Source organism: Ambystoma mexicanum, chromosome 1p (assembly GCF_040938575.1).
Source record: "Ambystoma mexicanum isolate Mex_15411 chromosome 1p, UKY_AmexF1_1, whole genome shotgun sequence".
Classification (NCBI taxonomy): Eukaryota; Metazoa; Chordata; class Amphibia; order Caudata; family Ambystomatidae; genus Ambystoma; species Ambystoma mexicanum.
This window is the reverse complement of record NC_090921.1, coordinates 1,375,062,772-1,375,085,257: the sequence shown is the minus strand read 5'-3', so window position 1 is coordinate 1,375,085,257 and position 22,486 is coordinate 1,375,062,772. Positions and strand designations below refer to the sequence as shown.

The following is a 22,486-nucleotide window of genomic DNA, read 5'->3' as shown; positions in this document are numbered from 1 at the left end:
ATTCCTTTGGCTGGTCACTTGAGTTTCAAGAAGACTAAGGAAAGGCTGTGACTCTACTTTTATTGGCCAAAGTTGGGGGCTGAAGAAGATAAATACTGCAGGAGCTGCCACACCTGCCAGACTTCTCGTAAGGTTGGCTCCAAGAATGTGGCACCTTTTAGTGCCTCTCCCTGTAGTGGGAGTCCCATTCGAGAGAGTAGGGATTGACATTGTTGGTCCACTTGATCCTCCACCTTCCTCAGGCAACAGGTTTATACTTGTTGTAGTAGACCATGCTACTAGATGCCCAATTCCTATGAGGACTGTTACAGCTCCGGCTGTGGCTAAGGCCCTCCTTGGTATTTTTACCAGGGTTGGCTTTCCTAAGGAAGTAATCTCTGACAGGGGATCAAATTTTATGTCCCACTACATGAAAGCCATGTGGAAAACCTGCAGAGTTACTTACAAGTTCTCAACCGCATATCACCCTCAGACAAATGGGCTGGTTGAAAGGTTCAACTGAACCATGAAGAGCATGATAGGTGCTTTAGAGTTCCCCCTTAAATGAAAGTGGGACCTTCTACTGCCATGCCTTCTATTTGCTTATAGAGAAGTCCCTCAGGAGGGAGTAGGTTATTCTCCCTTTGAACTTCTTTATGGTCATCCGGTCAGACGTCCATTGGCCCTGATCAAGGAGGGGTTGGAGAGTGCTCCTTCCCCCAAGCCAGTAAAAGTGACTGACTATGCGATAGGTCTCCAAAGGAGAATGTCACAAATGATGGCAGAAGCAAGTGATAACTTGAAAGCTGGACAAGCATTGGTAAAGCACTGGCATGACCAAAAGGCTAACATGGTCGAGTTTACTCAGGACCAGCTAGTTCTCATTATGATTCCAACAAGGCAGAGGGCCTTGAAAGACAAATGGATGGGACCCTTCAAAGTTGTGGGTAAACTTGGTGAGGTCAACTATCTGGTGGACTTGGGCAATCCCAAGGAGACTCCAACAGTCTTCCACACCAACAGACTAAAAGCGTATGTCTCCAGACCTGATGTAGGAGCTTTGCTTCTAGCATCATCAGAGGAAGAAGAAGAGAGTAAAGCTCTTCCTGATCTCCTCAGAGGCTTACCTTTAGACCAAAAGATTGAAGGAGTAAATCTCTCTTCAAATCTGACACCTGAGCAAAAGGAAGAGTGCAAATCTATGTTAAATCAGTTTGCCTCTCTGTTCTCACTTTCACCAGGCTTGACCCCTTGGGGACAGCATGACATACTCACTGTGACTGTCTGCCAGTCAAAAGCAGAAGATATCGAATGTCAGAAAATGTAAGAACCCACATCAAAGGTGAGGTCAACAAGATGCTTGATCTCGGGGTAATAGAGCCCTCTACTAGTCCATGGTCTAGCCCAGCTATGTTAGTACCAAAGGCAGGATCTAAAGAACTTAGATTCTGTGTGGATTACAGAGCTCTTAATGCAGTCACTAAGACTGATGCCCACCCTTTGCCAAGGACAGATGAGTTGGTGGATAGACTTGGCACATTTCACTTGACGTCAGGATATTGGCAAATAGCCCTTACAGACCATGCCAAGGAGAAAACTTCATTTTCTACCCCGGTTGGCTTATACCAGTTTAAGGTTATGCCTTTTGGATTGAAAAATGCACCTGCTACATTTCAAAGGATGGTAAACCAGGTTCTGAATGGGATGGAGGACTTCTGCATGGCATACTTGGATGACATAGTGTTCAGCAATTCCTGGGAAGAACATGTGGACCACCTGAGATATGTTTTGCAGGCCAATCGGACCATAAAGGCAAGTAAATGCCAGATTGGACAGAGTAAAGTAGTCTACCTTGGACATGAGGTAGGAGGTGGAGAAATAAGGCCTTTGCCCAGTAAAATTGAAGCTGTGCAAAATTGGACAACACCTACTACTCAAACCCAGGTGAGAGCCTTATTAGGTCTCACTGGGTATTACAGGAATTTCATTGAGAACTATGGGTCCATAGCTTCTCCATTGAATGTCATCTCCTCCCCTAATTTCCCTAAAAAGGTTAGGTGGAATGAGGAATGCAATCAGGCCTTTGAAACCCTGCAAAAGGCTCTCTGCCAAGCCCTAGTACTCAGAGCTCCTGACTACCACCAGATTTTCATTGTGCAAACAGATGCTTCAAATGTAGGAATAGGTGCAGTCCTCAGTCAACTGGATGGGAAAGGTAGGGAGCACCCCATTTGCTTCATCAGTAGAAAACTGAAGGATCCTGAAACAAGGTGGGCAACCATTGAATGAGAGTGCTTTGCTATTGTGTGGGCTCTGAAGAAGTTTAGGCCATACTTGTATGGTTCTACTTTTGTCATTCAGACTGACCACCAACCCTTGAGATGGTTGATGCAAATGAAAGGGGAAACCCCAAAACTATTGAGATGGTCAATCTGCCTGCAAGGGTTTGATTTCACCATTGAGCACAGGTCAGGGTGCCACCACCAAAATGCTGATGGTCTCTCTAGGATGTATGTCATCGACTAGAGGTATGAGATTCATCCAGGAGTGGATTAAATCCTCCTGTCCCTTAGTCTGGGGGCCAGGTGTTAGGGAGAATTCTCTCTTTAGGCTGAATTTCCTAACCTAGTGAGTCCCCCAGCAGCTTTGCTGGATTTCTGGAGTTTGTTTTTTTCCTCCTGCCAAGAGTGAGACTCTTTTTCTCCCACTCTTGGACATGATTTATGGTGTTCCTTTTACTGTTAATGTGTTTTATGTGGTATGGGGTCCTTTACTCCATAGGGTCTCATGTGTTTTTACTATGTGTGTTACACAGCACCCTCCGTGCAGTAACACAGGGGTGTCATAGTGACACCCCACCATAGACTCCATACCCTGGGACTGATTACTGTCTCCCAGGGCATGTAAAGTCACCATTGGCTTTACTAGTCCCAAATTATTAACAGAAACCAGTACAAACCATCATATTGTGGACGTACTGGTCGGGGCAATTCCGGGGTCTGTTAGTCGAGGGGGCACGTCTCCGTCCCCCCTGATCGAGTTTTGGCTGGTGGCAGTGGATACTACTTTTTATATTCAACCGCGAATATATCCCTATGGGATTTTCCCATTGTTCGAGGCTACCAACTTTAATTATTTAATTCTCATAGCCTCGACCATACCGCCGGTCTATTTATTTAATATTAATTCGCCGGTTGGTATATTTTGCCAGGACTCGATTCTAAAATGGCGTTTGTGTTCTCTTCTGTGACTCCAAACCAAGTCGAGCCCCTTGTTCCACTTTTTGGCAGGCTTATCCACAGAAGCCTCCAAAAGTGGTGCCACTCTGTCTGGGTACCACAGGGGGTGTGGGAGGGGGTTTAGGCACCCTGGACTGAGTTACCTTGGTAACTCAAGTCGCACTCTTGTGTGATTGGCCCAAGTGGTGAGCCAGCTGGCTCACCACTTAGCTTGTTTGATTGACAGCTAGGCTGAGTGAATGTGGGGTGTGCTGCATAAAAGCAGGGCTTTGGGGACTGGAACTTCAGAAGTCGCCACAGGACCTGAGAATCCGACGAGGGAGAAACTGAGCCAACCTACCACGACGACACCACCGGTGGAGCCCTGCGGAACCGACTCACCACTTCCCGACGACCGAGAAGATCTCCCGGCTGGAGAGGCTTCTTCCCCTGACTGGTGGGCACAACCAGTTTACCTTCTTCTCTTCGCACCCCAGACCGTCTTGTGGTCGAATTGCCCGTGCCAAGCACCCCGGCAACCGGATAGCCACTTACCACTGGACCGCAAATAAAAGGACCGCTCCTTTTACCTGAGAACTCCGCGGCTGGTTTCTTCCCTGGCAGTGCAACGGACTCCTATCTTCCTCCCCGACGAGATCCTCTCTTCCCCCGGACGAAGCACCGACTTGCATCCGCTGCCAGGAACAACTGCCCCCGCTGGAGTATTCTCACCACTTTAAGGTACCGTGTCCGCCAGGCCTCCATTTCTAAAGATTGCTACAGGGTAATAATAACCCCTTAACCTTCTAGACTGGGCTGGCCGCCTTGACCCTCTAACTGGTCCCTTTCTTTTGGTCCAACTCTTTTTGAACCTTTGCAAGACTCTTGTGCACTGCAACCGTGTGACCTTGGACGCATTTCGTTTTGATCCCCTTAAAGTGGATCCGGCCTACTGACTCTAAACTCACGGTGTTACTTCCTCTCTTGTTGCGTTCTTGTAAAAGTGTTGGGATCTGTTTCAATTGATTCTCTGCTTTTCTCTCCCTTTTAAAACGAATTATTAGAGTGCCATCTACGTTAAGCGCTCACCGCTGTCTGAAAATAAGTGGGGCTTTACTTAAGACTTGTCTAATATTCTTCTAAGGGAGTGTATTCCTTTTAGTGACCGTGTTTTTGAATTGCTTACTATTGGTGCCTGTGTGTTTTTCTAGATGTGGTTTTAAATAAATAATTATATCTCTTTTACACCAAGCCCTGGTCAGTGTTTACTTATTCTACTTTGTTCTTTTGACCTATTGTGAATACTCTGTATACTTCCTAACTCTTCTTGAGGGAGGTCTGACTGCTCAGCCACAGCTACCAATGAATCCTTGTGGTACAGACTGCTACCAAGTGGGTTTACTGCCAAACACCTGTAGTCTTAAATCTTTTGCAGTGGTCCCTGAGGGAACTGCACAGGTTTCTGCCTAACAACAAGTTAATTTGCTTTGGTTAAACATGTAGATCCCTTTTTCGTCCCTTCGCATAGGTCTCCAAATCGGAGCTCTTAGTCTTAGTCAGAACCTTGTAGGAGGCTGATATCAAGCCTTTGGTGGATGATGCATCCTGTAAAACGTGTTTTTAAATCTAGGAAATTTCTACTACGATCAGACCTGTATTCAGGCTGCATTGGACAGTGTCAGCGCCAATACTGAAATAAGAGCTAAAAATCAGATTTGTAGAGTGAGAAACCTTTGATGTATAATTGTATACTGAATGGAAATTTCAGCCTGTATCAGTTTCTTATAGCTGGATTCCTTTCTTGTTGTCTAGCTCAGATAATGTGAGATACAGTTTTGAAAAGTTACATTGCAAAACTACAAAATTCTATTTGCTTGTTTGCACTAGCAGTTGAGATTATTTTCCTCATGGTGCCAAAATCATTGAGTACATCATGAGTCAGGGCATTCAATTGATTGCTGTAGTTCGGCTATGTGCCCAAAAAGCATATACATAGATTAAAATGGCAAAGATCATAAAATGAGCATAAAACCATGATCAGCAGCACAGCATAAATACAATAAAATAACGAAACCCTAATACAGTGTTAAAATTGGCGCTAATAAGCATTTTCAGGAGAACATATATTTCATCTCCATCATAATCAGGAAAGTGCAGTGGTGCCTAAAAGTGCTAATAACAACAGCTGAGTATCATGGCATGAAATCCCACATTCATTATGCAAGTACACTAACATCATTCCATAGTTCCACTGGACATGTAAAATAGAAGAGCTGCCCCATCTAACTTCTTAGATAAATTTCCTTTGTTTAAATGCAGCATATAAAAAGGAAGAAACCACTGAGAACACTGTAAAAGAGAGGCAGTATTTCATTAGAATAATGGCTTGCCTCCTAATTCTAATGCCAGACCGTGACAGCAAACAGTTTTAGCCACTTGTGTCTCGCCATATCACACAAATGGCACAAAAGGATAAAACATTATTTGTCCTCAATGCAGGAAGCCCAGATTGTGCATAATGTTGACATATCCTTCCTCCAATGTGTGGTGAATTTAAGACAAAATTTAGTGTATAAACATTTCATCTTTTTTTCGACATGAAAGTCAAGATAGGCTTCCAATGCCAGGCTAGTTTTGACTAAAATATAGTTAGCTGACAGCTATTCAGCCTGGCAGCTATCAAGCCTTATTTTTAGTGCCCATTCATAGCAATGGTTCTTACGAATAGTCTTAGTCTGGGGACCAATTATAGATGGGTCAAGCCATAACTCTTCAAGACCAAGGTTCAGGAACATATTTGAATCATGGTAGAGATTTACCACCATTTCATCCTAGAACATCGATTAGGCCCTCCCCATAGAGCGCAAGACCACCTGAGTTCTAGATTTCTAGCTATAGTAGTGACCTCAACATGATTTCACCCTTGATCTCTATTTGTCCCACTTCTTATAAGACTGGGACTGAGAGGCACTGCTTAGGACTCCTAAAAGGTACTTGAGGATTTTATTTTACTCTGCTTCAAGAGTAGTGCAGGATACATGGCCCCACAATTCAGCTCCATATGTAATAGCTGGGATAGTCTGGGCCATGTATACCTTCATGGCAGAGGAGAATGCTCTCCCCGCAAACCCCAAAACTGGTAAAGAATCGTGCTATGGCACCACAGTGTCTGGCCGCAATCGGAGCACTCTTATCAATCCGTCTTGTCCATTTCAAATTGGTTGTACCCAAATATTCAAAGGAATTCACAGATTATAGCAAAAAGTTATTTACATCGCATTTTGCTGGAACTCGAGGAATACTACTTGTAGGGCAGCACATCACCCCTTTAGTTTTGTTCATTGTTATAGTTAGGCCTTTGTTCTTACATTTGTCATCAAAGGCAGAGATCTAATGTTGAGGAGGACAGCATCGTCTTCAACAAATAGCAGACTCCATTTACATGTACGTTGTCTGGGGCATCCAATACAATTGCACTAATTTTAGAAAACTGCATCATTTATAAACAGCGGAAATAACAAGGATGCCAGCACGCATGCCTGCCTTACATATATTTATGGTCACTGTGTCTGTGAGTTCCCCAGCCGGATCCCATCAACTTCGTCCCTCGTTATCTTGGTACAGTTATCTAATTCCTACATGACCATGGCCTACAATGGTGTGCCTCCCAGCCTGCCTGGCCTTTGCTATAATTGGCCATCCAGAGCAGCCTTAAGGCCAGTCAGGGAGCCGATGGGCTTAGCCGGCCCCCTCACCAAGGCCCCTGTCTGGCCCTGTCCAGAGCTGGAGGTAGCCCCCTCCATGCCACAGCTCCAGCAACTTGCCCCTAGCCCATGTTGCTCACCAAACTTGCAGTACTTTTACATTTGTTGACCATGGGCTATCTGTTTCTACTCTGCACCGGTTAGCCCCCGGGAACTTGACTGCAACCATCCGCCTGGTTGCCATGGATTTTTGTCTCCCTTTCCTTCTAGCATCACTGCAATCCAGATCTTGTTGAGCACCTATTATGTGCATCGGCCTAAACTCACTTACTGCTTGTTTCCCACTACTTGTTTTCCTCTGCTTGTTAGTGCCTTCCTTAAAACTGCTCACGAAGTTTTCACTACACCTGTGCACCCTCCATTTTTGTGCTGCATGTGTGCTTTTTGAGGAAATTCGAATGTAGGTGTGCTTTCACATCTGTGCATCCTCCTGCCTCCCTCGGCTGCTAGGCTGCCTGTTGAGTTTACCTGTGCAGCCTCTCCAACCTCTCCCTCTTTCCTCCACTAACAATTGTGATCTCAGAAAATAAGAAAGAGCAGTTTGTTATGAGGGAGAACCGGAGAAGAGGGAATAAGGAACTCCGAGTGGAATGTGGAGATTATGTGAGGATCAGGAAGGTGATGATCAAGAAGACGGGAGATCCATTGTATTCGGATCCTGTACGTGTGGTAGCAGTGATGAGTGGTGCTGGGAGGGTGAGTGGAGGACAAGTTTGGAATAAAGCTAGAATCGCTGTGGTGAGAAGATTGTGTGGGTAATGAGAGGGAGATATGTTATGAAGTTGTCTCACTGTATGTAAATAGTTATGGTCATGCTTGCTATTCATATAGAGCAGGGTGTTCATTGTGTATGATGCAGTATAGTTCTATGTGGAATGTCACAGTGTAATATGGTTCTGAGCAGGGAGTCATAGCTTGCATGTGGCCAGAGAATGTTTACTCTTAATGTTGCTTCTATTACTGTTTGCACTAGCCAGCCAGGTGTAAGGTTGAGCTCGGGGTCTGTAATTCATGACCTGTAATAAAGGTTATTTTATCTCACTGGAAACTGCGTGGGACTATTCTTCAAAAGTAAACTTTGGGAAGTCGGAAATCCTGAACTTGTCCATAGGGGAGCCGGAAATGGTTTCAATTGGAAAGAAGCAATCCCTTTAGATGGGCGTCAGGGCCAGTCAAATACTAAGGGGTGAACCTAACTGCGTCTATCAAACAAATAGTGGGAACTAACTATCACCCACTGATCAAGCAAATTAAAACAGACCTAGCAAGATGGGGGAGGATGTAAATATGGTTTGGAAGAGTGGCGGCGGTCAAAATGAATATGCTACCGAGACTACTATACCTCTTCCAGGCAATCCCCCTAGCAGTGCCCGGGAAATTAATGAAGGATATCCAGGAATGCATCATGTGCTTTATTTGGGGAGGGGAAAATCTGAGGATATGAAGGAAAACACTATTTAGGAGTAAGTCGCAAGGGGGAGTGGCCTGCCCCAGCATAATCAAATACTATCAGGCAGCGCAGCTGAGGGCATTAGCAGAGTGGGGAAGGGCGGAGTATCAGAAGCACTAGACAGCCATGGAACAGGCGGTGGCAGGAGAGCACCTGTGGAAAGTGACTGGATTAAGGAAGAGAGACAGGCCGATGGGACTACTCGGGAACCTGATCACGAGCAATACTCTTAAAGTCTGGGAAAAGTTAAATGGGAGACTAAACCTATCGCCCTGGCCATCGCTGAACACACCCGTATTTGAAACCCTGCCATTCCCACCGGGCAAAGAATATGGCAGGTTCAAGAGATGGATGGATGGAAGGGGGGGATAAGGGTGGTCAGCGACCTCTATGAAGGGACACAATTTCGATAATTTGCAGACTGTAAAGGGGACATTGGTCTAAAGGACGAGGACTGCTTTGCATACCAACAACTGAGTCACTGGGCAGGCACCCCCACAATGATGGAAGGAGCCTTGAGGGAGCACACAGAGTGGGGAAAAACTAATATCTTCTGCAGAGAACAATAGGGGTCTGATCTCAACAATAAACAAGATCCTAACAAGAGGGGAGAATGAGGAAGGTGGGGCTTGGAGGGACAAATGGAAGAAGCTAAAAGGGAAGGCATTCAACGAGAAGGAATGGGATAAGGTTATCAGGAACTGGCATACCCCATACACCTCGGTACAACACCAAGAGCTACAATGTAAGCTCCTACATCATTAGCACTACACCACATAGAGGTTCCACAAAATGTTTCCCGCGAGGTCGGAAGAGTGTTGGAGGGAATGTGGGGGAAAGGGAACGATGGAACACATATGGTGGGGATGTCAGCTACTCAAGCATTTCTGGCAAGAGGGGAAATCTAAGGTACTGGAGATAATGGAGGTGGAAAGGGAGTTTGAGCGGGTGGAGATACTTCTAGGCACCATACTGGATAAACAACAGAGGGTATGGGGGAGGGCCGGTAGACTGTTGCTGAATTTAATGATGGCTGCAAAGAGATGCATAGCCAAACAGTGGAATCAGACGGAACCCCCATCCATTATACAATGGTACTATGCAATATGGGATACGGTGGACGTGGAAAAAATAACTGGGTCAATACGAGGGACACTGAGGTCATTTGGTCAAGTTTGGTCCCCTTTCATAAACTATGCAATTAAGGATATAGTGCATTTATACATCCCAAAAAGACTGCAGGCACTGGGAATCTTAGAGGAGGAAGAGTAATGAGCCGAAGAATGAATATCAGGACTGGAATGGCTGCCCGTAAGGACTGGTGGAGGTGGGGGGTGGCAGGAAGAGGGGGGGAGTTATTGATTACTGATGTTGAAGTTTTAAGATTTTCGCTGGAATGTAACACACAACATGCACAAAGAAATGTAAGTTACCTATAAATGTAGATCGAGCTGAGAAATAAAAGATTTGGTTAAAAAAAAAAAATAATAATAATAATAATAATACTTCAAAGATTGGTTAGTGCGTGGTGGTTGGGGCCTTGGACTGTGCTATTAAGAATTCAGGGTATGAGGTTTAAAAGGACTTGATTATTTCTGCAATATGTCCTACACATGTAGTATAATACAATGGAAGATGTGAAGGCAGAGCTATTATAGCAATATCAAACTAGTGTTATCAAATGTGCGTCATAAAGTGCTCTTTCTCAGCTGCAAGTGCTCTTTATGATGGTACTGTGCATGCTTTGTAAGGCAATCTCAGAATCCTCCCTAACTTCGATATTTTAATTATAAAGGTTTTCCCATTACTATACACTGCTTGAAACATTTATGCTTTATACGACTACACTTTTTGAAAGAAGTCTATTTCTAGGGAAATTATCGTGATCAAACCCTTTACTTAGATCAGAGGAGTATTCTTAAATTGGTTGGCTATATATCCTCTTTGAATCAAAGATCTCTTCTAAAACATAGATTAAAGTGTTTTATTGCTTGCCTTACATATATCTTAAAGCTGTTGTCATGTGATGGCTTCATCCTTGCATTGATGGACTGTTTGTCTCAGTACCATCATTCAAGCTCTGCTACTTTGCGATAATTAAGCACCATGATCAAGTGCTTGGTGACGAAGATTAAATGAAAAAGGTTGGGCTGGGGAAGGAGGGCCCCAGAATAAGATCTGGTTAGGAGGGTTAATTCTGCCTGTGGGCCACTCTGTGTGTGCAGCATGACCACCGATCAAACCTTAGTCATACTTTGCAGCAAGTGTGCTCTTTGATTTTGAATATAGTATGCACTTTAGCCAAAAGGCTATGACTATTGGACTTTGCCCTTTGCCAGGAGGTGACCAAGCAGTAGTAGTGACATTAAAACGTCAGCAACATAGTTCCCTGCACTTCCTGTTCAACGCATCATGTTGAGCAGAACCTGTTGGCATATACTCAAAATTGGAGAAGCTTTGCAGTTTACTTCAGAATTACTTTTCTTAAAAATCTTTGTGCCTTGGAATTCAGAATATTTTCGAACAACACTCAGTGTAGTAGCAATGTACACATAGATCAAACATGAACTAGGAGGGATTGAAGCAGTAAAATATCACCTGGAAGAACAGTCGTTATCAAAGGAATAATATTATTTTAGAAGTGTTGAAAATAGTGCTTACAAATAATTATTTTAACTCACTCGAATGACCCATCTGCAACAGGGAGTAGCAATGGGGGTAAAGTGGGCACCCCCAGTAGCAAACTTATTTGTCATATTCTGAAAAGGTGTATGTAAAACCGGGCTAGAAGCACAATTTAAGGAGCAAACGATATGCTGGCAGCAGTATATAGACAACATTTTACTATTATGGAATTGAATGGTGGAGAATATTACATTCTTAACACAACTGCATGGAAATGAGCTTGATATTAGTTTCACCATGATTTATGACTACTTTGACTACTTTATTATTTTAATTATTGGACATTTGTATGGCACCTATACAGCAGAAAGTGTTTCCAGGCGCCATAAGACAAAAGAGGGGTGGGCTGGGGAATAAAACCACAATAACAGTCCTACTAGGCCTTGTGACATTTGGATCGTGCAGGTGCGGTACCAGAAGTGCGTGGGGGCTGGTGGTGGATTGGGCAAAGGGAACGGGATAGGGAGGAGAAAGTGCTAGAGGGGTGGGGGCCCCAGGAGCTCAGCCCCAGGGGCTGAACAAGTGCTTGGGGAGCCCAGGAGGGCAAGTGCCAAGGGGAACTAGGGGTAGGGGTAACCAGTGCGAGGAAGGGGATGGACCAGATTCAGTAGACAGGTCGGGAAGGGTGCCCGAGGGCAAGTGCTGGTAAAGGGTGCAGGGGAAGACTGGTTGAAGGCGGGGGGGCTGGCCACAGTAAGACTCAAAGGGGACATAGGCAACCAGTCGCAATGGCAGGTCGAGATCAGAAAGGGAGGGGGAGAGGGAAGGAGGAGGAGAAAATGAAGGTCATGAGAAGCTTTCGGAATTTAAAGCGATCCGGCTCAAGATGGAGAGGGGCAAGGGGGCCATTCCAGAGGGAGGCTCCTGCTGAAGAAAGAGAGCTACTGCCCACTCTCTGCTTGGAAAAACGTCTGATCTGCAGAGAGTTCGAGCTAGAGGATTGATGGGACTCTAGCAGGGAGGTATTTTGGGAGAAAAATAGATGTAGCCAGGTTCCAGGCCCCAGGAGGCCTTGTGGATGATGCAGAGGGTCTTGAATTTGATCCTTGCAACACTAGGAGCCAGTGGAGAGACTTTAGTACTGGAGCAATATGATCCCTGGGCTTGCGGCCACCAATGAGTCTCAGTCGTATTCTGGATTAGTTAAAGAGGGATGAGGGAGGAAAGATGCAAATTAAGGACGCAGTTGTTGCAGTAATCCAGCATGGAGAGAACCAGAGCTCTAAAGACATTGAGTTTCTGGGGGAAGGTGCAGAAAGGGAGAATGCCTCTGAGGAAGTGAAGCTGAAAGTGGGTCTTTTTGGCGAGGTCAGTGATATGAGGAAAGAGAGGAGTCTAAGATGACACCAAGGTTTTTAGTCTTACGTGAGGGTATAAGGGCTACCCCCAAACTCGGGTCCTGCGAAAGGGGAATTACCAGGCCATTCTGACCTTTGCAGGCCCGGTAATTTCCCTTGCGCGGGACCCGGTGCCGGTACGACCCCATTCCCATTGATTCCGATAGGGCTCAATGGGAATGGGGAGGATGGCAGCAGCCGTACTGTTCATAACTGTACCGTTGCTACCATCCTGTTCTGCTTGCCGGTGCCGCTCTGCACACCTGGTCTGATCAGGCGTGCAGAGCGGCGCCCGCAAGCAGAACTCGTAATGTGGTGGCAAGGTAACAACGGCACCGGTAGCACTACTGGCGCCGTTGTTGCCTTACTGCCACAGTTAGAATGAGGCCCAATGTCTTTTTTACAACACTGGTTGGAATATAGCAAAGGACATTTTCAGGATGGTTAAACAAATGTCTCCAGTATTGGTTAAAGTATGTCTAACGGCAAGTCTTTTCTAATTCTCTGGTTGACAAAATGTTCAAAACAACAACTTGATATGGCAAAGTTTCTCTTTAACACACCAGTTCAAAATTGGTCTCTGGTATACTCTCCTGCTAGGGATATCTCCCTTTTGGGCTTATGGAGATCCTCTAGTGTACTCTTCTGCCTGTATCTCTTCCCAGAAAGTTTCACTGCGTGATGCTTTCATCAGGTCTCTCTGCAATATTCACATTCCTTTTAGGTATTATACAGTTGTACCTCTTCAATAGTAGAACTTTGTTGACTTCAGTTATTACTTGTGCCAATTTCCCCCATACTGACATTCCATATTTGAGGGTTTGTTCAGGTTTTGTCTGTCAACCTTTCTTTCAATCTCTCTTGGCTCTTGCCATTGATCTTTCCAGGTTACCCCCAACTGACATCTCATATCAGGAGAATTGTACCATATGTGCCTTTGCATTTCAATTCTATTTGATCGGTATTCAAAAATGCTTCCCAAATGTTCATTCATGTATTTGCACGTCACGGGGCCCCCTACTCGTTTACGTTGTCTCACCGGTCCACGGTGCGGCCGCTGTAAGACGGTTCCATTCGGCAAGCTTCCCCTCCTTGGCAGAGTCTCTTTTGGTTCCTGAGTCAGCGTGTTAGCCCTTCGCTGATGGAACCATTGCCACTCTGCAGGACTGCATCTCCTCTGGTCCTGTGGCACACAGTTTACCTTGACTTCACTGGAGTTCCTCCTCAAGTCCTGAACACCTCCAGTCCGTTGCCGGCAGACACTTCCCGCTCTTCCCACGGCTTTTCTTCGTCAGTTTGCCTATGGACTCACTTCCCGCTCTGCTCACTCCGAAGCCTTTCTCCTCTCTCCTTGTCCGGTTTGTCAGCTGCAGAGAATTTCCAGGTTTAAATGTCCCGAGCAGCTGAAGTTGATCTTGATAACTAGATTGCACGTTGTACTTGGTATCACATTCCCTCCACATTGAATCCTTGTTAATCTTCCTCGTCTCAGTAATTGAGGATCTCTGGCACTTGGAGTACAAGGAAGTTTTAAATGATTTCAAGTTACATTTTTGGGCAGTTTTGTTTAGATAACAATCACCATAAATATCATATGTTGGATATGTTCTAGGCTTATCATGTACACATGAAGACTGAATAGGGTGTGTTTCAATAAAGTAGTTTTCAGATTTGTATAATGAAATGGTTCTGAATATGACATGACATCCAAACTGTGGAATTAAGGGATCTTCCTCGCAATAAAGAGAATAATACCACCTCTCTCCTGCTGGAGTTAACATTTTCCCTTGGCAGCCATCTCCTCCCATGTGATCCACCCTCAGAATACCACCCCAGGGTCAGGATCAGTTAGCGGCTGCATTCCCCTGGCCACACGGGAGGGGACTTTGGGCTGGGGATCAGTGATGACTCTGCAGGAGTCATCAAAGCTTGTGGAAACATGTGATTCTAATTCCATACACGTTACACTCTCCCGATTCTCTATGATATTTTATTGAAGAACGCCACAGTCATATTTATGTGTACCTTTTCTTATCATTTTCGGTAGGGAGTTATAGAGACTACCTCTCGCACCTACTCACAAATGCCACAATTTCTCAAGTACAGTTCCCTAATACACAATGATGTTAGGGCTTTATTCACACCTCGCTTTTCGTTTTCTATTTTGTCTTAAAGGCGCTCATACCCAATAACGTTAATTATGCTAGGGGATCTATCGCCGGCTGAATTTGGAATCTTGCTGTTAATTGTTCTTGGTCACAAGACAACTTTCCAAATTAAACAACATGACTGATAATCTGTTTTTGAAAACCTACAGCACCTTAGCCTTAGATTTCGGGATCAATGTGACCGTAGTTGTCTTAAATGAACAGTGTCCAGTCATACCTCTATCCCCTCCCCGAGGGTGTGGCTTCACTGTTTGAATAACAAACCATAACATATCTGTATATTTGTGTTTTTTATTCACATAGTATTCCACCATAGGTTTCTCTGATACCTGGTTCTTTATACACGATCTATGTTCACAAATCCTTTAACGTATTTCTCTTTTGGTCTTCCCAATATAGATAAGCCCACAAGGGCACTTAATACCATACACTGCCCATATGGTTTTACAATTTGTGAATTCTGTACATTGTGGTAAAACAATGAAAAAGTAAAAGCTTCTGAAATGTTCTGGATTGCACAAATGATACCTTAAGACTAACCTCATACAACACTTTGTTGAACGTTATAATCAGTTGTGCATGTTTGTGAGTAACGTTGTATATTAAATGTACTAGTTTTTTGTTGTTTTTCAAAATGTTTTTATAATTGATTTTTTTTATGAATACGCTGTGGTTTTAATTGAGCTTAAGAGGTCGAGATCTTTCTGCAGTAATTTAGTTCATCTGCAATTTTTCCTAAGGTTGCCAAGTAACTTTACAGGATGGAGGGGTAGTCTGTCACTTTTTCTGTGTTGCATGCACTATGTTCCCCGATGCAGTGCAGGCCCCAATAAACACAAGAATAGGGGATGACCTTTTGGTATTAATAGCATTGGCATGTATTACAACTTGATAAAGAAGTATAAATGTTTATAAACCATTTTCCTAGAATAATCTATAAAAAGGAGGCTAATACATCACAAAACAGATTAAGTCTTAGTTATTTACAACCTCTTTTTCAAAATAGCATATGGCCTAGCATAACGGAAGGTCTATTTATTGTGGCAAATGTATAATATGCTCATCTATCTTACACCATACTGAGACAATAGAATTACCAAACGGAGTAGAGAGGAGGATCAAATTGCGTATCCACTGTGATACTACATTTGTAGTATATGGTATTACATTTGTGTGTGACAAGTTATATATCGGAAGTACAATTCGTAAATTGAAAGAAAGCCTACAGGAACACATAAGGGGGATCCGTAACCAAGATCAGCGACCACCATTAGGGGATGGCACACATATACTGACAGTTTATCCAATATTAAAGTGATATGTTTAGAAGTGATTAAAACCCCTAGTAAGAAAGAGAAACAGAGAATTGCTCTTAAGGCAGCAGGAAGCAAATTGGATTAATAATATGAGAAGTGGATAGAAGCACTTAAGACCAGGATCAATATGTATTTTTGTGAATGATTGAACTATGAAGTGATAATGGTGACATTGGAGGATTCTGGTAATAGTAGATTGTGTGCCACTCTGGGCAGGGAAAGATAAGTAGACACATTCAATAGAGATACACTGTTTATACAAATTGATCATTTAGACGAATTGTGATGGATATCAATGATATCGGATACATCTGGGAATAGTAGATTGTGCACCGTTATAGATGGTGAAGGATGAGCAGACATATTAAATGAGGAATACATTTTTTAATTAACAGGCTATGTGAAATTGAATAATAACTCTGGGTGCAGCCTGATGTTACAGAAGCATCCTTTTATAGATTGAGTTGAGTCATAATTATAGTATCAGAACCAAACGGTGAGAATAGTGATAAGTTGACTGATGAAACATGGCTGTTTTCTTTGAAACAAAACCAAATTGATATATTGTTGCAATATATCTAATTGCATTAAAAACTCATATTTTGGGGCAAGAGAAATTTGAACACAAGATGGCGTCCGAAGGTCGTGTTGTCACGTGCTGACATAATACAACATCATCACGTTGATGACTTGTACGGAGGATGCCATTTTGAAGGACTGCGGTAACGCAGGCTATTTGACGTATAAATTGATACAAACCGAGGCAGTGTCCTCCTAAGAAGATAAGCTGAAAGGCTGGTAGGTACATACTTGAACCAAGTTAAGAGAGAGCATTATAATCCTGATCTATTTAGTATCCAATGAAGTTATGTTCAACGATAAGGCTAGAGATAGACTTACTTCTTTTAAAATATTTTGGCCTGATTCATGGAAGTGTTTTATAATGGCGCAATCCCATAGGAAAACGTTACATGAATCAGGCCCTTCATTTTTTATTTTATTGCAGCATTGCAGCTGAAATTTTATGAAAAATATTTTAAAAAAGAAGACCCTAAAATGGACAACACATTGATAGTAATGAGGAAATAAGGATACAACAATAAGGTAATGCCAGATGAACCATAGCTCTGCACAGACTGTGATTTTGAATGTTATGCCAGGTAAGATAATCTTGACAATATCAAATGCTTTAGGTGGTGGGAAGCTGAACCAAAACGCCTTAAAACAGTGTTAGGTATGAAGCTTGAACAATCTATTTTGAACAAACTAAGGAAAACAGGTTTAAAGTTTAATAGTGAATTTGGGAAAACTCTACCTAGTTGATGGATCATATAGATAATAGCTGAAAATATTAATAGTACAATATCTTCTTCGCTAAATTCAGTCTTACATAGGCAGGAAATAAGTTATATCAGATGAGTATGATGGGATGATGATAAACATTGATAACCAACAGTGTCAAAAGTACCAGGTATGAAATTGAGTTAAACACGTTTTGTTAATTAAGACCTTTGTATTAGTTTATTTATCGCCCAGATTAAGATCTAATGGATTGAAACACAGGTTGGCACGCACAATATTAATTCAGATGAATTTTACATGTGTTTGGAACCATGCTAAGACCATAGAGTACTAATACATGTGTTAGTAAATGTGACGGATGTAGTAATAGTAATTTTGGAATATGTTAGCGAAAATAAACTGTCCACGTATTAAGGAATATCTAAATTGTGTTATATGTATTCAGCGATATTAAAATAATGTTTTGAGACTAAGGACTAAAAGTGGTATTTAAAAAATTCAATAATTCAATTGAGCACCCTTATAAAAGAGGTTAATTGTTTTATATGGTTCTTAGAGAGGGATTTATCCCCCTTAGCTGTTTACGAGGTTAGATTGCCCCATATTAAATCTCGACTTTAAGGAGCAGCCCATTGAGAAATACATGCAGAGCTAATCAAACACTGCAACATTAAGGCACTATTCTTAGTGTCTGAAAGATTAATAACTACTTTAAAAGTATGGCTGATTAGAATGTTGTATTGATCAAGTAGTTGGTTGCCGTAATACAGGTGTCCATTTGTGCTTGATTGACTTCTGCAATTAGAACATTCTGAAATGTCCCATTCTTTTGTAGCTTGTTGAAATGTTGGACATGTCTGTTCCTGCTGTTGCAAAGCTGAGACGTCTCTTGGACCATCTTCCCAGGGAAGCTTTACCGGATATATTGACCTCGGTCATTCGCACGAGCAACAAAGAGAAACTTCAGGTAGCTGCTCCCATCATCATTTGACTATGTGTTCCTTTTGGGTTATAATGCTTCACACAAGTTCCTTCACATTTGATCCAAGTTATCCCTTTGGTGCGTCTATGTTCTGTGGTTCTCATCTTACAAAAATGCACTCTTCAGTGCTGGATTAGTCTCACTTGGGAGGCCTCCAAATCTACAACCTTTCTTTTTATTCTTATTAATTATGCAGAAATCTGAATGGAAGCTATCATATTACAGCCCACACAAATGCTCGATGTTGTTACTCTGTATTCACCCTCAATGTGTAGAGTATCTCATCATTTTCATTCACTCATTTATTTTTTTTCTCCAAATTTGTATTTTATTGAAGCTTTGAACTGTGTCACGTTTATATTACACACCTTCTGAGGTCCCTCCTCCTCACCCACCCCCCCCCCATCTTCTTTGGTACTTCCCACTCCTATACACCTAGCACAGTTTTGTTCCTCCAGTCCAATGACACAACGAGTATTGAAGTCTTTAAGTCCATCATTTAGTCCCTCCTTTCACAATAGCACCTCATTGTTATAACTACACATGTTAAAATGTTCTCCTGGGTGAGCACCCCCTTAATTTCACAATAGTGGGGTCCTTGTCACAGGTAGATCCATAGATGTCGCTTCCCCACCTCCCCCCCGCAGTGCAACTCAATATCTTGTACTTGGGGGCTGCAGAGCTTGATTCATGTGTTTCCCAATGAACGCGGCCCATTCCATCTCGAAGGGGCCCGCCAGGTCGTGAAGGCCTGCAGTGATTCTCACAATTACATACAGGTTCCTCTGAACATTAATCCATTCACTCTTACCAGGGGGGGCGGTCTTGTTTTTCCATTTGGTACCTCTGCATGCCCTTGCCGCTAACAACAAAGACGCAGCCATTTTTGGGAGCCTTATAGACTCCTCCTCTTCAATCCCAAACAGAGACCTAAGAGGTGATTTCAACCTAGCACCTCCATCTATATCTATCTTTTATTGATATTGATATTTTATTTCTATCGCGCTCGTACACTAGTGTTTCAGAGCGCGACAAGGCAAGGGAGGGGAACAGGGGAGAACAAAACAGCGTTCTTACTAGGCTAGTGACATTGAGAACGCGCAAGTGCATGGGAGAGGGGGAGGGGAAAAGTGCATGGAATGGCGGAGAAATGGAAAGTGCGAAGCAGAGGAGAAACAGATAAATAATAATAAATAAATAATAAAGTCAACAAACAGTGGTAGTGCAGCCAGCAATTTGCAAGTGCTAGGTTTAAGGCAGCAGACAGGGTAGGTCTGATAAGTGGGGGAAGAAAAAGGGGGGACTGTATGGGTACAGATACAGACCCCAGTGCAAGGGGTGGCCCGGAGACAGTGCGGGAGGGTGGCAGGGTGAGCAGGTACCTGGGCCCGGAGGACCTCATCCCAAAAGACCTGGACCCTTGGGCAGTCCCACCACATATGCCAGTAATCAACATTTCTCCCGCACCCCCTCCAACTCTTGGGGCTTGTATTAGGGAACATCCTAGAGAGTCTGACTAGTTCCTAGTGCCATCTATGGAGTAGCTTAATGGAGTGGAGTTTATATTGGCGTGAAATTGATGTCCGGGCTATGTCCCTGCACAGTCTGTCCCATAGGTCAGGTACAATGCTAGTCCCCAAGTCACGTCCCCAGCGGTCCCTTAATTTCTCAGTGGATCCCTTGCCACACCCAACAAGCGCCCCATACATGGCTGAGATCAACCCCAGGGACTCCAGTCTGGAATCAACCTTAGGTGCTGGTTGATTGTGAACTCCTCCACCCTGCTGCTGCAGAACGTGCACCAGAAGACCTTTGCCTTCCCGTACTTGGACGGGTCTTTCTAGCCTTTCATCCGATCTTTGTATTTCCCAGCAGCATTGCTCCAAGCGTCAGTCTATCAACCTAACCACCTGTGTCCCAGCAAGAAAATCCAGTGAAGCACTTGCCCAAGTCACGCAGGCCTTGGCGCCTGTAAAGCTACACCCAGACCCCGGATTGAGCTGCTCGACATTGCCAACACCTGATTGTATACCTCTATAGTCTGCTCTCTACCCATGCTTCTACAAAAGAGATATCGAAAACTGTAAAGGGTGCACTAAGTGCTAGAAGACGGAATAACATCCAACCTTCCCCTGTACTACTTCCACTCTGACTCTAGCAGTACCAACTTGGTTTGAGCACTTTATAATGTTACTGTGCCACATTGATTGATAAAGAGAAAGTGACGGATCAAAAACACCCTCCTGAAGAAAGTTTGAATTAAAATATACGAACTGAAACAAGGCATTACACTGGTTATTAGATCTCCTGGTTTGTGTATTCGGGTCTTCATTGACCAAGAGTGTTGTCCTCTCCTGTATGTGTTTTACTAAGGTGTCAATAGGAGTTGTGCCCTAGCCCAGTTAAGGACTACTGATGAATTGTTACAATTTATTTGTGAGCATTTTGCTTGGTGTCACTTGCACTTTATATTTTATGAGGTTTTAACATCTGTATATTTTTTATGATATTTTTTAAAGATTATTAATAAAATTCATATATTGTGATATTAGTTTGGTAAAGCTGATTGTTTTCTCTACTTTTGCCATTTGTATTTTGAGAGGAACTCCCTCATTTCTGTTCTTTTATCTAAGAGCAATTCGAACGGCGTAAGATCCCTCTGACTCTTTTCCCTCAGGTGCGCCCCCGTGAGGGCTCCTTTCAGCTGTAAGTAATTGAAATTCGGAGAGCTTGCCTATTCCCAATGACTTCTCCAAATCCGTTATGACGTTGAAATTGCCCCCCTTCCAGAGTTGACCTATCCTCACCAGCCCGGCTTTTGTACCGTTTCTGAAATCTTTCAGGGTACGGTATCATGTCCCAGACGCCCAGGACCAACAAATGCCCCAATGGGGGGTCACTACATGGCCCTCCCCATTGGGACGGCCATGTAGTGACCCACATCATATTCCCCCCCCCCCCCCTTCGCACCATATATCCCACAGGGTACCAACAATTGGGTGATCACGGATCCTCCTTGGGATTCTATTTTTAAGGACCGATAGCCACTCCCCAACCGTTGCAGGGTGCAGAAATAGCTTATCCAGCACTACCCACTGCAGATCACGCTGAGATCGAAGATGGGGTATGAGGACGCTGAGCTGCGCCGCCTTGTAATATAACTTGATGTCTGGGAGCCCCTCCTCCCCCCTTCTCTTTGGGTAATATCAGAGTCGCTCTGGGGATCCGTGACCTCTTCCCCTGCCATAGAAAGCATGAGATGGCATACCGGATCTCTCTAAAGAATCCCTCCGAAATACGAATTGGAAGCATCTGGAACGCATACAGAACTCTGGGGAGAACCACCATTTTGAGTGCGTTGAGACAGCCCAACCAAGATATAGTTAGCTTACTCCACTTCCTTACGTTTGTTCATCAGGGGAGGGAAGTTAGCCTCAAATAGTTCCCCACAGGTTCTTACAAGTATTTCATCTTATCCAGACTTCTCTGTATACCCAGATGGGCAAACCTTTCTATTTCCCAGTCCCTACTCCGATCTAGGGGGGAAAAGCACTGATTTAGGCCTGTTCATTTTTAGTCCCGCCTTCCGGCTGTACTGCTTGATAACTGAGAGTGCAACAGGTATGGATTGCAGCGGGTTCCTAATGTACATGAGCATATCATCAACATATAATGCTGTTTTATATTCACCCCCCGCCTCAACTTGGAATCCCACCACCCCCGGATCGTCCCTGATCCTTTGAGCTAAGGGTTCTATCGAGAGTGTGTACAGTATAGGGGACAGAGGGCAGCCCTGCCTTGTTTCTCTCCCCAGTTCAAACCAGCGAGAGTATCCTCCATTCACCATAATGCAGGCACTGGGCGATTGATAGAGGGCCAATATACATCAGAGAAGGCTCCCTTCGATACCGAATTTGACGAGGACAGCCTTGAGAAAGCTCCACTCCACCCTGTCGAACGCCTTCTCAGCGTCGACTGATAGGAGGGTCCAGTCTCCCGCCATGGCAAGGGATGTCTGAATCATGTGAAGGGTCTTACGCAATGTATCCGCCCCCTGATCCGGGTGGATTAGTGCCGGCATATAAGAGGCGCAACTGCGGGGATCCCACCCGTCCTTATGTATTACTGTAATGAGTGCCCTCCAGAAAGATTCAGGAGCCTTCCCCTTATTTAGTATATCGTTGAACAACTCCATCATGAATGGTAACAGGACTGAGAGAAAGGACTTATAGAACCCTGCGGTATACCCGTCCTCCCCTGGAGCTTTACCCAGTGGTAGTCTACC

The 22,486-nt window shown here is 43.9% G+C and overlaps 1 protein-coding gene across 1 annotated transcript in view; it reads left to right on the top strand.

The window, feature by feature from the left end:
- The window catches only part of LONP2 (lon peptidase 2, peroxisomal), a 1,695,025-nt gene that overhangs the window by 120,543 nt on the left and 1,551,996 nt on the right, over positions 1-22,486 (top strand). Inside the window, exon 3 of the mRNA XM_069607050.1 lies at positions 18,055-18,186. Within this exon, the coding sequence (XP_069463151.1) occupies positions 18,055-18,186 (132 nt within the window). The remainder of the gene's footprint in view (positions 1-18,054; positions 18,187-22,486) is intronic.